At 32.1% G+C, this 17027-nt stretch overlaps 1 protein-coding gene across 4 annotated transcripts in view; it reads right to left on the bottom strand.

Moving 5' to 3' along the window:
• Positions 1–348: 348 nt before the first annotated feature.
• The window catches only part of LOC130893352 (cytokine receptor-like), a 36838-nt gene continuing 20159 nt past the window's right edge, over positions 349–17027 (bottom strand). For all 4 annotated transcript variants that reach the window (XM_057799380.1, XM_057799390.1, XM_057799399.1 and 1 more), the window contains 7 exons: positions 9774–9893; positions 9378–9707; positions 8951–9318; positions 8743–8891; positions 5720–6843; positions 5328–5650; positions 349–5246 (listed from right to left, as the gene is read on the bottom strand). In XM_057799380.1, coding sequence (XP_057655363.1) covers positions 4717–5246; positions 5328–5650; positions 5720–6843; positions 8743–8891; positions 8951–9318; positions 9378–9707; positions 9774–9893 — 2944 coding nt within the window. In that variant the 3' untranslated portion in view covers positions 349–4716. The remainder of the gene's footprint in view (positions 5247–5327; positions 5651–5719; positions 6844–8742; positions 8892–8950; positions 9319–9377; positions 9708–9773; positions 9894–17027) is intronic.

The raw sequence follows: 17027 nt of genomic DNA on the forward strand, positions 1-17027 counted from the left end.
ATAAAACTAGAAAGAGCCAAAGTTCCACCAGCTTTATAAGACATTTTAAACTCAGTCAACCCTATAAAAGCCACTTGGTGAGCAAATTCCAGTTTTGAACAAGTTAAATTTAAAAAAGCACTTTATGACTAAATTAACATAAAAACAAATGAATTTCGAAAAATCTAATTTTACACCAAAATAATATAGTGGATGTTAATGTCTTCTTCCAAACACCATAGATTTTCAATTTGGCCAACAGGTGTTATATTGTTAGTGCGTGAGATTAATGGTATCACAGAGTTTGATCAGTAACCAATGGTTAAACTAATCTTTAAATAGATATGATCAGGTAAATGAACGACATGATTGAGTGTATGATATATTTATTAAAATAAAAAGGAACATGAACTGATTATACATTCAAATACAGATTAAAATCTAATTACTACATAGAAATTTGAAGTGATGGATATGAACCTAAACGAGGCAATAATACCCAACGTGAAAACCAATATCGAGTTAGTAGTATGTATAAAATTCAATGTTTTTATTTAAAAAAAAGTGTTGAATAGTACAACTTTTCAAAATCTAAATACTAAAGATGTTATGAGCAACAACACTCGACATGGTTCTCAACACTAGTTGAAAACAGTTCCATTGTTTATACAGTATATTTGATATCACACAAAAGACATTGAATTATGTTGTCTGTTAAACAAAGAAATGTTCAACTTTTTAACATCAAGGTTAAGTCGGTAAATTAAAATCATAATTATTTAGAGCTTCTGAGCCTTGCTGAAAGGTACACTAAGAGATGTATAATTTGAAGTGTAAGCAGCACTAATATTTGTTGTTTTTATCATCATTTTATCACAGGTTGACAATTAGAAAAAAAATCACAAATTTTGTTATATTGCACCAAAACCAATCAAAAATAAATTATTCCGACAAAATGGACGATTAAACTTAAGCTGCTATTACTAAGGTCCAGCAAAATATTTATTCCAGAAAAATCATAAAAAATTGACAACACACATCAAGTTCTAATGAACGTTCATATAGTAGCAAAGACAAATTGGCACGTGTTATATGTTTGTTTTGAGCATATTTATTTTATTTAAGAACTGAATTTACTGATTAAAAGCAATTAAACAGCAATTTATTTAGCAAAACTGGTGGTAGAAAATATTAAAGAATTTGTAGTTAACAAATTGAACAATAAATGTTATGTTGTCAATATAATAAATTTTAATTACTAATCATAGCACTGAGATTTTTTGTAAAAATATAATTTTAAAAAATAAAAAAATATATCGCTAATAAATTTCATGCACAATACTTGTCGGATAGACTTTTTAATAAATATTGCATTTATTTAACGTGAAGTTGAGTTTCCTGCTAAAATTAACAATTATATGTAACTGTACCTAAAATAGCATCAACTGTGACGTAAAAATAATTTTCCCAACTGATTATAAGCAAAAATATTTGTAAATTCCGAATCATACTCCACCGGAACAGAAATAAAAATTGAATAATTAAGGTAAGACTCTGAATAACTGAAAAATTAGTGAAGGGAGTGTGAGTTGAAGTAAAAGAAGTAAAACATTTATAAAGGCAGTGTATGGTTCACCATCCTACCACAAATTCTCAAAAATATTAACCCCCAAATCACATTTGCAGTGTTGCTATCCTCATACATCACATCTCGTTCTTTAAACACAAAGTCAACTAAAAAATCTGAACAATTTATTTAAACAATTATTAATTTAGTTTTTCCAGTATGGCGTTGTTGTCTTTAAATTGTCCACATTTGTTAAGAAAGTTTTAAATTTCAGTCTAAATGATCTCAAATTACGCAAACAAAACATCTTTACATTAGAAAAAATAAGTAATTGGATAACAACAGTGTTTTAAAGTCATACATAATTTTGATTCAAGTTTTAAGAGTTTCTTATAAACAATAAAATGTTCACCTAATTTGTTAATTTCAACATAATAGTACTTGCATGGTTTGGGGAAAAATAGTTTTGGATAGTTTATACACAAGTATTATTATAATTTTTTTTTAATTCTTTGATCAATATTGATAGAGAAAAAAATGATTGAAAATTAGAAAATTTTGTAGGTAGTTTAAACATTTCAGTAAGGCCACCATATTACGTGGCGTCATAGGAATAAAATAAACACTGAACATATGATACAAAGTAAATCTGAAAAATGGTATATAAATGGTAAATTTTGTGACAGGATGTAGAAACACCACGACTAAAACACTTGATAAAGTTTGTGGAATGCCAGTTCATCTATATAATTTTGAGGTTACAAAAAAGTTGTGTGTATATGAATAGCAGAAGCTGTATATTTAGTTTAAAGAAAAACCAAGTTTAAGTTGAACGAAACAAAAATATTAAAAAAATTTATATTATACAAAACAATAGCACGACACATAAAATTTACAATAACACTGAAAAAAATACATAAATGCATTTTCGATGCCTAATGGCTTTTAATTTTAATAACTTTTATTGCAAAAGGATAATATTAATATAAAAAACAACATGCATCTGTATTCGACTTGTAAATATAGACCTTCCTAATTTTGTCAAGGAATATGGAATAAATCATAAACCTACAAGTTGCATGTTACATTCAATGCTTGCTAATTATAAAATTTTCATTTTAACTTATTTAAAGGTTTAAAAAATCAATGCAGCAGATGCTACAATATCAGAAAGAGGTATCTTACATTTAAAACGTTAAGCAGCTAAAATTAATTCTGGCAAGTTTGTTTTTTTATAAACATAACAAAACCACGATGCCTTTTTCGTTTCAACATTTCAGTCATGTATAAGGCACGACACAACTTCTTCACGCAGTTCTGCCTTTCGGGGAAATATTCCTAACGCTATATATGTACAAAACTCCTAATTTACTAACATTTTTCATTATCAATGAAAAAATTTTACTTATTTACAGTTTTAAAGAATAATTATCGTATAATTTGGTTAAGAACAAACGAATGGGGTTATGCTAAAAAGGAAAATATCCACTCCTATCAATATAAACCGAAACTAACAATTCGGATTTTGAATTTTAATTGATTGACAGTTAAATACAGAATTACATCAAATGTTAAGTAACCTTACATCAACCAATGTATATACTAATTTGAGCTCAACTTTTTTCAATATACAGTTATATTAAGGCAAGAATAGGCAAATTAATAACAATAATAGCTCCATGTATAACGAATCAAGATTTTAACAAATTCACAAGATGTTAGTAAATGCATGTCAGAATTTAATAAAAAAAATCTTGTAGTAGAAATATGTCAAATATCCTGTTTTATTTTTTTACAGAATATATGGTTAAAACATTTTACAAATGAAATCAACGGTGAAATTATAACTACCTATATTTAAGTAGTATAATAATTTTTTTCATTTTATCACGATTTCCAAGTATTAGAAATTTCTGGTATATCATACTGAACACAAAGTTCAATAAATATTGATTGTCTGATGTATGTTTCGAGAACCCTATCATCTTCAGGTAACCTAAAGACGAAACTTGCTTAATATAAATGATGCATCCCATATCAAAACTCGCCTTAAAATATACAATTTGGTGCTCTATATTATTCTTTGTCTAAATACCCATGGAGAACAAAACTCACCATATTCTGTATATTATAAATGGTTACCCAATGAAAATACTTGATTTGGTATCACGTGATTATAACAGTCTTGTTATTCACATTGTTTCAGTAACCTTTTTAGTAATTTATGAGCAATGTAAAAGTTTTATTACAAAAAGATTCCATTGTTTAACTAATGAGCAAAAATAGATATTAAGTACTTGCAGAACAAAAAAAACACAATATATAGTATATATAATGGTGCCAAAAATTGACTATGAGATTATTCGTGCTTTTCATATTAAGGTATATAAGAAAAATCAGTAACAAATTATTAATAATACAAACATAGACAGTTCTTTTTACTTTCTCAATGGATAATGCAAGCTTTGATATAGAACGCCTCAAATATTAACAACATATTCATAATAAACAGGCTTATCTCTAATTACAGTATATTCGGTATGAGTGTGACAATGGGGACCATTTTTGCTTCGAAATAGTAAAGTTGTATTGTACGGAACATGTGAAACTCTGACGAATTACAGCGTAATTTTAGTTCTGTGTTAGAGTACTTATTTCGCTTTCAGTCCTTTTGACTCCTACATTGCACCTACATGTCCATTTAAGACCACCAATAATAATGGTCAACTCTTTTAGATATACCAAGAACTGAAAAGTAGTCACTGGACTCAACTCATATTTTTGTGGCGGATGATATACTTTATATAATTTATTCCATTATAAGCATGTAAAATATTGATTTGTTGATAAAATTTGTAAAAACTTTATAGATTTTGATTTTTACTACAGATCATGAAATCAAATATGTTTCCTTTTGTCACCAAAAAGTAAAAATTCTTGAGATTTAATGACAAACTTATTTGGATTAATAATAACCTATAACTGAATTTGTTTCTCTGATATGTATTTCACTTTTGTAGTAAGTTACTGTCATTATTTTACAACATACGTACTCATTCAACAATTGAAACAAAAACATACCTCCATTAATATTCTTAACAAAATTAACGTAATTATTTTACGGCTAAATAAAATTATTAGAATAACAATCTAGTTTATTGCAACACTAATTAGTCTTCTTTCAAGGCTTTAGATTCAAATTGTCTATGAGACACATATCCTTTAGGATCCTTAACGGATAATGGCGGGGGTGCATCTCCTACTGTAACATAACCGGATTTAGTAAGAGAAGGCTCTATTATAGAGGGCTGCTGCCACACTGCCGTGGGTTTTAATCCCACTTGTGTATCCATCACCAAGTAATCCGTCTTAGTATCAGGAACGGGGACAGATGTTAAGTCGCCAGCGACTACATAACCGGTATTTTTACTCGCTGGTTCTTTGGGGGAAAATGGCACGTATCCCGGGTTTGGTGCTTTAAAGATATCTGTCATGGTGTACGGAGGAGGTGCACTTGATGGTTGATCAATAGCTATATATGGAGAAATACTCTGATCTAGATCATTAATCGTGACGTAAGGGCTATCTATGGGCGATTTTGTTGATGGATCTACTCCAATTAAGCAGTAGTTTCCAGGTGGGGTCGCAACTGGTTTTGTTGCTCGATTTACCACAGGTGTAGCATCATGCATTACGTATCCTGTAAACATAATGTAATCAAATGAAGGTAAAGGTTGATTTAGCTGTAGAAGATAAAAAGTACAATAACACAGTTAAATACCTTTAAGGGGAACATTCCTCTGTCTCAATGAATTTTCTTTATTATCATCGGCAACGTTCCTTGGTTGATCAGTTCCAGAATCTACTGATAAATGGGTGGATTCGACTGAAGAAGTAATGCTTACTTGACCTGAACTGCATCCACTAGAATCGCCAGCATGGTATTTTTCGATCATCCGTTCTAGGAGAAGTTCCTCGTCTGGGTCATGATCAAAGTTTCTGTCTATGATATCAGAGTTCTTTTCAGGATGTTCCACTGCCGGAGCTAAGCCGGGTGGTAGTTTTATCTCAACGTGTCGTGCTATGCTCCAACAAATGTATAATCTAGAAACAAGTAGCCGAAATTTTTGAAAACATTGGTACCAAGCCCGTATTGATATGATTATAACTTACCTTCTACAGCCGATACAAATCATCACAAAAGTGAGAATCGCTACGAACAAAATAACCATAATATACCAAGATGATTTGTAACATGATATTTGCAAAGGATCACTCCATGGTCCTGGCCAATGTTCTCCATCTATGATATTCACAGCTCGAAGATATACAGAGAATGAATATCCAGCCTCCCTGCAGTTTTGAATTGTATAATTGTCCGCATTAGTAAAATTGGTTATTTCTTCTGAATCTATATTGGTGCCCGTAATTTTCAATTGATAGTAGTCCAGTTCACCTCTAGGGGGATTCGGTTTATCCCAACTAATAATATTATTCATAGTACCAGAACTGTCATTAGTTGGAAGTACAAATGGTCTGCCTATTTTGGCTGGAGTTCCCATTCTAGTAGTGACTGTACGTTTAATGGTTTCATTTGAACAAAACTGATTGCACGCCTTCATGCTTATTGTGTAATTCTTGTAGCTTTCCAAACCTTCAATAGTTTTTTTGGTATCGGGTTTTGTCTCAAGTTTGTTATCGTTGTAATATATCACATACTTGATGATACGACCATTCGCTTTTTCTGGAGGTGTCCATTCCAGACTAATAGAAGCGTTAGTAACTGTTATGTTTGTGATTTTAGGAGGCGTTGATGGTGCGCTATCCGAGGTTACATTCCGTATAAATAAACTGCGTGGACTAAGAGAATTAGTACTTTTTATGCTTAAAGCTAATTCATATGAAGTGTAGGGTTCAAGATTAGGTAACGTAGCTGATTGGAGTTTCAAGTCGCCAGGTACGGTGAAATTTTTTATTTCATCTTTACCACATCCGGTTTCTGGTAGAATCCGATCGGGGGTTTTACAATAGTATATTACATAACCTATAACCTCACTTATGATATCTGAGCAATCCAATTTCCATCTCAATTCGATGAAGTTTGGTCCGACGCTATTTATCCAAATATTTCTTATTTTACCCAGTGTTCCGTTGTTCAGAACTGTGCATTCCGCCCATCTCATACCACTACTACCATTTTCTGTATTCGCAGCTATTGCAAATTGATAAGTATCATTGGTCAATGTTGTTTCAAATTGACGGGTTGTATTTGATACTATAGTCCAATTGAGATAGCCCTGAAAATAAAATTCTTAATTAGAAACTGTCATTTTGACAGTTTTAGTGTTGATTTGGTGTAATGGTCATCATTACTACTTTGAATCTTTTCTTAAGTAAGGACCAATCGCTTAACAATTTATACAGGTAAACTACTATGGTCAGTATATGGAAATTAAAATGAATATGGATGTGGAAAATGGAGAAATGATTATAGAAGAAGAAAGTATAATGAAAAGGTAGAAAGATTGATTTCAAGATTTATTGGAAACCATGAATACAAACGCAGAGGTAGGTAAAACAGAGAAAGAAGAAATTATAGAACTGCGAAAAAGACCACAAGGAAAATGAGAATGAAACAAAAAAAGAAGTAGAAGAAGCAATACAGAATGGAAAAGCTCCCGGAGGAGATAAAATAACATATGAAACGTTGAAAAAGATATGTGAACATGAGATACAGGTGCTATTACAAATATGTAACAAAGCTTGGGAAGTAGAAAGAATATGAAATGATTGGAGAATGGGACTAATAACGTCAAAACACAAAAAGGGTACAAAGCGGAATGTAATAGCTAGAGGGATAAATTTGATTTAGTATAGCAATGAAAGTATACAAAAAGATAATAGAAAACAGGATAAAATACATCGTAGAACTAATACTACCAGATTCACTAAGTGGGTTCAAAAAAGGCTAATGTATACAAAGAAAGGTGTATTTTTCATTTATCGATATGGAGAGGACGTTCGATAAGGTTCCAAGAGCAAAAGTTAATGGCAGAGAAATGTGAAGAAGCTAGTTATCAAAACAAGGAGTTCCATTCAATAGAACACGAGAGTTCGAATATTTGGGAGTGAAGGTAACAAATAACGGGGACGAAAGAATTCGATAAGAGACTGGCAAGAGGCAATAAATCAGTTGGAGCTCTAGATAACCTATTAAGGTTCAAAGATATTTCAAGGGTAGTGAAGCTGAGAATTTTCAGGACAGTTATAGAACCTACGGTGTTATATGGTAGATGGTAGTGAATGCTGGGTCATGAATAAGAAAAAGGAAAACAGGAGGCTAAATGCGTGGGAGAAAAATTTTTGGAGAGATACGAATGAAACAAGATATATATATATATATATATATATATATATATATATATATATATATATAATATATATATATGTTATAAGATCAGACACATTCACAACAAAGGAAGGATTAAGCCCATTGCTATTTGTCGTAGAGACGTTACATCAGAAAGGGGGATTATAAAAATGTGTCAACCTGTGACAAGGATGGGGAGAGCGGTTCAAAAGTCCTAAAATTCATGTAACGTAATTTATGGGTTGCCTCTATAATTAAGCAGTGCAAAAAAAGAACAAAAAGCATAAATGTGAGGAATAAATATTTAGAAAGAGTAGAAGTTTCAGGTTGTATATTGGCTGATAATAAAGCATTAATAACAGGGACTGAAAAATAATTACATGGTATATTTTTTTGTTTACTTTGGGGTAGATGGCTGCATTTTTCCCTCGGAAAACCACAGAAAACATCCACGATCGATGATGGGATTTGGAGTAGAGGCTAATGGCGATGGGAGAATTATCTACGAAGAAGGAAATTTCCTAGCAGTTGTCGCTAGTAGTTGAATGGGCGGATAAAGGAGTTTCCTCTTGGGCTTAGATGAAGGAGGCAAAAAGGAATAGGAATAGTTGAGAACAGTTGGAGCGAGGGACTGGCAAAGCAAAAAACAGAAAAAAATAGAAAAAAAAGAATGAAAAATTTCGAAGCCGAAGGCCTGATTTGTATACGAATATATTTTATGTGAATAAAGTCAATTGAACGTACTGAATTAATCATAATATTTATTCATTAGTGAGTATAAAGTATATTCTTGAATCGATGAATCGAATCGGATATAAAAACTTACTGTGCACTGGTAGGGCCTATCTCTGTCATTCATACACCAAAACAATGTATAATTAGTTATAGGTTGGTTGACTTTCGGTGCCTCCCATTGTAATTTGTATGAGTTATAACCATGACCAATTTTGATCAATTGAGAAGGCTCAGGTATAGCTAAAATTGAATTTTAATGTTAATTTATAATAACATACATAATATTTGAATGAACATACAATTCTTTGGAATGACTACTCTGGAGGGCCAGTAGGATCTACCAATTTCATTCTTGGACCAAACCCGAACAACGTACTCCTGATCTTCATAAAGCTTCTCAAATTTAACGAACGTTTTTGTTAATTCCACCATAGTTGCATTGGGTTTAATATCAACCTCGTAGGTAAAATTTTGACCATTTTGTTCAGATTCCTTCAAGGATTGGAAGTAAACGTAAACGTCCCTGTTATATTCATTATTAAGATTAATCACTTGGAAGGATCCTTGGGTTACTGAAGGTGAACGGTCGGGTATTTTACTTTCAGTTCTTTTAGTTACAACGGTGTAATTAGACCACATATCTTCATCGGCTTCTATTGGTTTTATACTGAAACAAATTTTGCACATCAGATTTGAAAGCAACGATGGTAGATGATAGATTCTTACCTGACTCGTATATCGTATAAAGCATGGGCGTATCGCAAATTTTTTAGCTCGTATCTGGTAATTTTCTTCTTGAAAGTTTCTGATACGAAAGTATTATTATCCAAAACCCAAGAGTCGTTGCAGAATTCACATTTGTACAAAATTTTTCCTTCTACACGTTCTGGAAACGCATCTACTTTTGCGGTGTACATCCATGTCAATAGAATAGAATGAGGAGAAGTGGCTTGAGCACGCAAATTTTCTACTGGGTGAGGACGCATACGTTTATAATGGTCAAATTCGTACACTTGTTCGATTTCTCCAAAAGTGTTATTTGCTCGAAGTTTGAATCTGCAATAAAATATTTTTTTTATTTTCGCTTTCATTTGTGAAAATAATTTTTATCGTAAAACTTACGTATAATGACGTTTAGACTGCCGATATTGAGGGGTTGTATACAAAGACAACTCGCAACTCATATTCGAAATAATTGAATCATCTGTTGTGTTGGAGGGACATACAAAACTTGTTAACAAACTATAAAGAAGAAGAAAAATTAATAGGTTTCTTAATATTTCAGTTTTAACATACAGGGTGTCCCACGACGAGTCAAAACTATCTGTATATGGCAAAATACTTATAGGAAAATCATGAAAATCTTTAGGATTGGGTCTTCGGTTACGATCTTTCCGGTTCTACCGGAAGTCGACTGTAACTTTGTTATTTTAAATGGAACATCCTATATATTAATACATTTTTGAAATTTACGTGAAATTTATGTATACATTTAATATCTGGATAACGATAACGATAAGGTTTAAGTATAGGAAAATATAAATAAATTTGCTTTATTTTTTACTCCTGAATACATTAAAATAGAAAAAATAGAGAAATTTGATATTTATAAGTTAGAAAAAAGTTAAACTTTGAGCAATTTTTATACACACCCTGTATAAAATGAAAAGTATACATTTTTCGAAAAAAGTTCTTAGACAAAAATGTATTAATATATAGGGTGTTCTATTTAAAATAACAAAGTTACAGTCGACTTCCGGTAGAAGCGGAAATCGGCTATGTTTGAAAATATTTTAGTTAAAAATTTTCATTATTTTACTATAAGTATTTTGCCATATACAGATAGTTTAAACTCGTCGCGGGACCCTGTATAGCGACAAACATTATTACTGATGATTATCTAAATTATTTAACAAACATATAATTAGTAAATGTGACATTTATCACAATCAACAAACATAAAATGTCTATTAACAACTTTTTCTGTTCTGATGCATTTTTTCAAAAATTTTATACGAAATGTCACCAGAATTACAAACTAACGTGGAAAATGGATGATTGCAGTAATAATCCAATACTTAAATTTGGTGTATTGGATAACCATAACCTTACAGAAACCTCTCACCAATAACACCAAACATATTTGGTCACAATACATAGAATCTGTTGTATGTTCATTTCCAAAACACTTTCATACCAAAGAAAATTTCATTGTTAGTTTAATTATTATATTGATAAATATGATTTAACTTCAACAAAAATCCCCAGTTATAAGAAGTCAGATGAAAATAAGGTTTAAATTACATAAAATATATTCAAATATTACTCAGTACTTGATGAAGAGTAACCGTCGACGGAATAATTAATAAAGTTTGGTAAGTTGTTTTTGCTTCATAGCCACTCTACACCTACACTTCAAAGATTTTCTACAAAACTCTACATCTTATTGTTCTGCTTCTAAAATACGTAGACTTCTTCCAAAAAAGGCAATTTTTTGGGGGTTTTTGTGTACTTCCCAAGGTATTAGTACTCCTTCAAGGTATTTTAGCCTTTTAGTGGAATGAGCAATCGCAGAGAAGATGCAATTATACGACGATTGTTTGAAGACGTCACGTTGTTTAGTATTTGTTTGGCAGCAATCAATATGAACGTTTCCAGTGAATTTGTAAACATGGAAAAAGTTGGTCATCGTTATGTGATACAATACTTTTATTTGAGACATTAGCCCAACCAATATAAAAGCTGAACTAGATTTTACACTGGGTGACTGCTCCTTCGATATCAACAGTAAAATATTCGGTAGGAGAGTTTAAACGAAGACCAGCATCGTAGTGGTCGACCAAATGAGGTGAAGGCTCCAGAAACGATGAAGAAAATCAACAAAGTGGTACTAAATGATCGTCCACTAAAAGTACGAGAGCTTGTTGGCATCTTAACTGAAAATTTGGACTTGAAAAAGCTATGCGCAAGATGGGTGCCGCGTTTGCTCACAATGGAACAAAAACAGCGTCGTAAGATGTTTTCATCGAGTGTTTGGCAATGCTCCACTAAGATAAAACCGTTTCATAACCATGGGTCCATCACTTCAAACCCTAAACCCAAAGAACAATAAAAACAATGGAATGAAAAGAAAAAAACTATGACCGTTTCATCTGCACGCAAGATTATAGCGTCAGTTTTTGGGATGCGCGTGGAATAATTTTCATCGACTGTATTGAAAAAAAAAAAACTATCAACGGCGAGTATTATGTAAACTTATTGCAACGTTTGAGCGAAAAAATCAAACAAAAACAACCGCATTTGGCTAAGAATAAAAAGTTGTTTCATCAAGACAATGCACCAGCTCAAACATCCGTTATTGATGGCTACCTCATGCACCCTATACGCCAGATTTAACCACCTCGGATTATTTTCTCCTCCCAGATTCGGTGGTCAAAGATTTTCCTATAATGAAGAGGTGATGTTGGCAGTTTTTGCCTATTTTTTTGACGACTTTTATTATAAAAAGGATCCTAGTAAACAACCACCCATCGCTAGACCTACAGGTGGCGGAGGAAGCTCTAGTTCCAGTTTAAACGGAGGTATGTACTGTCAATATAACGTCTCCACTTCAAGTTAATCCACTTCTCCTTTCGAATCGAAGATAATCAGTAAACGATTCAGCAGTGCCAATAGTTCGAGTACATTTTCAACTACAATTGGAGATTTAAATTTAACCCGTACGAAAAATGGTCGAATAAAGATGCAGACAGTATTTTCCAAAGCGGAACTACCGTATTCCTTACCGATCTCCACCCGCAACTACTCTATATTAGATCTAAAACGAAATTGATGTCCACAGCGATATTTCCATCTCAAAAAGACAAAATATGATATATCATTGTAAATTAGGAGAATTCGAAGTTAACGAAGGACAATTTACCGAACCAAGTGGAGTGGCAGTCAACGCCTAAACGACAAAGAGGGTAGATTCAAATTCCAGTTCGGCGAGGGTGGTAAACGCGATGGACAATTAGGGACACGGTATCGAATACAAAGTATCGAGAATTACGTTAGAGAATAAATAGATTTTTTCCAAAATGTTTTGCTTTCTCTTTGTCGGACTATTCATGATAACTAAATTTGTCATCAATTTTCACATTTAAATATTCTATTATCCACTTTGAACTTATTTATTTAGAGGAAACAACTATAACGTCAACCAGGAGCAGTAATAAGCACTATCTGGTGGCTAAAGTCAGCAGCTAGTTATCATTATTTAGTTATTTTTTTTAACCAAAATCGTTTCCAAAAGTCTGGAAAGCATTGCAGTCTCAGAAATTTTGGTCTGATAAGTTCAAAATTTTTCCATGGTGTTATAGCATTCGTTCTAATTTTCATTTGGTTTGATCCGTTGACACGCACTGTATATTAACATAAATTTCTCCACGTACTTGAGTAAGGTAACTCGTATTTTAGCAAACATATTTTCAGAAGTAAATGTTGTAATGATATTAAAAATCTTAAACATAATATTATATTGTAATACATTTGATAATTTTAAATGCTTATTAACAGTTCTTAGAAAATTATAACCGATAAAACTTCTTCTATATGACCTGTAAGGTCGGAAATATATAAACAAGCAGATAATTGATAATATATCTAAGATTGTTGACTCTAGTATATAAATAAATCATAAATTAGATAATTTCTTTATAAAACGTTAGCCCTTATGTAATAAAGATTTTTTATTTAGAAAATTAAATTTTATTAGCACCTTTTATATATTGGAAAATATTATTATCGATAATTTGAAGGATATAAAATAATATTGTACGTTGTTTGTTATTAGAACAGGTTCCCCGCCATTACAATACGGTTGTCGTTAAACAAAAAAAGCCTTTTTTTGCGACTACTATCATTCCGAAAATAAATAAATGCCATAAACAAAAATAATGGAATAAGATTTACCACACGAAATATCACGTGTTACGAGAATGCTTTAATTGATCGATCAGCTGATCTGATAAGAGGATGTACCATAAGTGTCTGGTCTAACACAGAAAACACAAAAATTTTGCAACATCATCTTCTTTCAGCTCCATACATTTTCCCCAGCGATGGTCAAAAGTTCGATACCCTTTTTATAATAAGAATCGTCAAGCTCCTCAATAACTGCAGACATTATCTCTTCATTGTTGGAAAATCTTTGACCACCGAGCTATTTTTTTAAGCCTGGGAGCAGAAAATAATCCAAGCGCGCTGAATCTGGCGAATAGGGTGCATGAGATAGCAATTCCAACTTTAATACATTAATTTTGGCCATTGCAGTAACGGATATGTAAGCTGGTGCATTGTCTTGATGGATATGGAACAGGGAGGAACAAGAAAACCAGGAAGACCAAGGAAAAAATGCAGCGCAGAGGTTCAACCGATATTGAACTGCGGTAACTTTCTTAAATAATAACATTCAGTTTGTGTTGTAGACACAGCCTAAAATTGTGTTTTTTTTACATCAGGATATCTTTCAATATCTTGCCCACGTCTTCTAGAAAATGAGTTTCTTCTCCATACAGAATATTTCGAGATGATGAAGAATTGTCCGCGGCGATCTTGGGGAATTTGCAAGATTTTTCCTCCTCCTATTGGTCGCAGTGTGATTCGATAAATGGATTATCGAACACAAAAAGAATTAATAATAGTACTGCAACAGCATAAATGAAAATAGGTGGATTTTGGGGTCGACTTTACTTGGTAGTTAAGGCGACTACGAATTATTAACAAATTTATTTCGGATAATAAAAAATGTTGTATCAGGAGCGACGTATCTTTTAGGTCAGTATTTTCACTTGGATAGGAAATTGAACATACTTTTAAGAATTCATCTGGACGGTCTCAAATGCATTAAAATTGTCTCTCATTCAGTCGATTTTATTTATAAAAATTATTTTTATTAAAAAAAAATCTCAGATTGTTATTGTAGAGAAAATTTTCGAAATTACTTCAATTAATATACTCATTTTATTATCAGTATGACAAACACAGATTCTATGTATTCATCTAGGAAAAAACAAGATAATGTAAGCATGTAGTAAAGTTAAATCCACATTTTCACACAAAAATAACATCATACTAGATTTTGTTGCTTAACTAGCTTTCGAAAAATCGATATACGAGTTTTTTAAAATGTTACCTTTTGATTACACAACCAACAACACCCATATACGTTATTTATTTATATTTATCGAATTAAATGAATATGCATGTTGGTCAAACATTTTCAAAGGAATACAGAAAACATTATAACATTCTACCTTAATACCTGCATATTTACATCCACGTGGAAAAATTTATGAAATCGACCTTGCATATCCGTTTAACAAAACGTTTTCCTTAATAGGGGGATTTTATTATTTCGTGATAATTATAAATCGAAAATCAATGGTAACCATATATAGTATTAATTTTTTATTGAATACCAATTTTTGCTGATTATTTAAGAAAATCTTATTGTGGTTTTTTAAAACTGTATTGGAAGTTTTCAAAACTTTTACAATGTAAAAAGATTTAATTTGCTGTCGTTTCCACTATGTCAAGGTTATATGGGTTGTTAGCGAAAAGTGCTTTCAGGTGTTCGGCACCAGTCCCACCAAGAATAGAACAGCTTGAGACAGCTTTCTAAATATATGTATAAAAACTACAAGCGAGCGATACATTAAGACCCTCTTTGAAGATCCATACAAGCTACTGGGGTACAGTCACATTCAACTCCACAAATGAGCTATGGTTGATCATCAAGTTGATCCCTGGTGCAATGAACAGAATAGTTCTAGGCAACTTTCTGAACAGGTAGCTGAAAATCATGGACATTTGACACAGCTACACCCTCTACAGAGGGCCATCCTAGCTACTGGGTGACAATCACATTCAACTCCAAAGAAATTAGCTGAAGCTTATCATCAGTTCGATTACTGGCCATTGTCATCAAAAGTGTAATGAACAGAACAGTTCTAGGCAACTTTCTGAATAGGTAGCTGAAAAACATAGGCATGCGACACACCAAAGCCTCTCCAGAGGGCTACTCAAGTTACTGGGAGACAGTCACATTCAAATCCAAAGAAAAAAGCTAGCATTGATCAGCAGGTTGATAACTGTCCACTGCACTTGAAAGTCTAAAGCGTAGAACAGCTTTCTAACCCTCTTCAAAGTGCCATTCAAGTTACTGGGGGACAGTCAGATTTAATTCCAAAAGAAAAAGCTGAGGCTGATCATTAGGTTGATTGATGAACACTGTCATCAAATGTTTAATGAACAGAACAGTTCTAGGCAACTTTCTGAATAGGTAGCTGGGAACCACTGGCATGCGACACAAATACACATATATTATACAGATAACATTATCGACAGTTAATGACCCATGTGGTAGTTTTATATATCATCAGGTGTGACATTCAAGATGATCATATGATCGGACCATATTCTCTTGAAGGAAATGTACAAATTTGTACTCTGTGGAAATTGAATTTGATTCAATTTTCATTTTGTTAATTTTTGTTTGATTTTTTTGTTAATATAAAACTACAGACGTTAGCAGCAATTATTGATAATTCATTAGAGATCACATATCAGCAGATTTGGCTTCTTGGTAAATGGATTATTTTAAACATAGCATTGTATTAGTGCTGATATATTCGAAGAATATATGTTGTATAGAGATGGGAATACCTATGAACACATCTGATACCTTGAAAATAGAAGTTTCGAATCAAATTTTGATTATAGTCAGAAATCAGAAAAAATGTAAACAGCGATTCCCAACTCTACACTCGATTGCTTGGAGTAAATATTATTTTGTAACTATTGTTTGTCTGAAAAAAGCGTAGCAAATTTTGTAATTATCAGCCAAAATTGCAATAAATAAAAAAATTTAAGATTCAACCCATTAATGGGTATGTTATTATATTAATAAAAAATATATGGACTACATTATAATTTTAGTTTTCATGCAAGGTCGAAACATAATTCCACGGGACTAAAAAAATGTAACAAAACGTTTGTGTTAGGTAACGAGTTTTTTTAGGGGAATTTCAATTACACTGGTCAACAAAAAATCATCTTTTGCAAACCCATGAAAAGAATTCAACTGATTTCTCAGTGGTAATAATATGTCTTAGTTAGACCGCTTTTTTGTGGATATGAATAAAAAAAGTACAGCACAAAGTTTGGGGTTGCTACTTATATTTTTATTTATGGTAACACTGATTTGAATCCCACCTGACATTGCCCTAATAAATTTTGGCAATTTTTAAGAGGAACGAATTCAGAACGTGTTGTCATACGAGTGCTGAGCTATTCAAAAATGGGATTAAATCTCGAGCATTTTTATGCTATGAT

This window comes from Diorhabda carinulata, chromosome 1, assembly GCF_026250575.1.
Source record: "Diorhabda carinulata isolate Delta chromosome 1, icDioCari1.1, whole genome shotgun sequence".
Lineage (NCBI taxonomy): Eukaryota > Metazoa > Arthropoda > Insecta > Coleoptera > Chrysomelidae > Diorhabda > Diorhabda carinulata.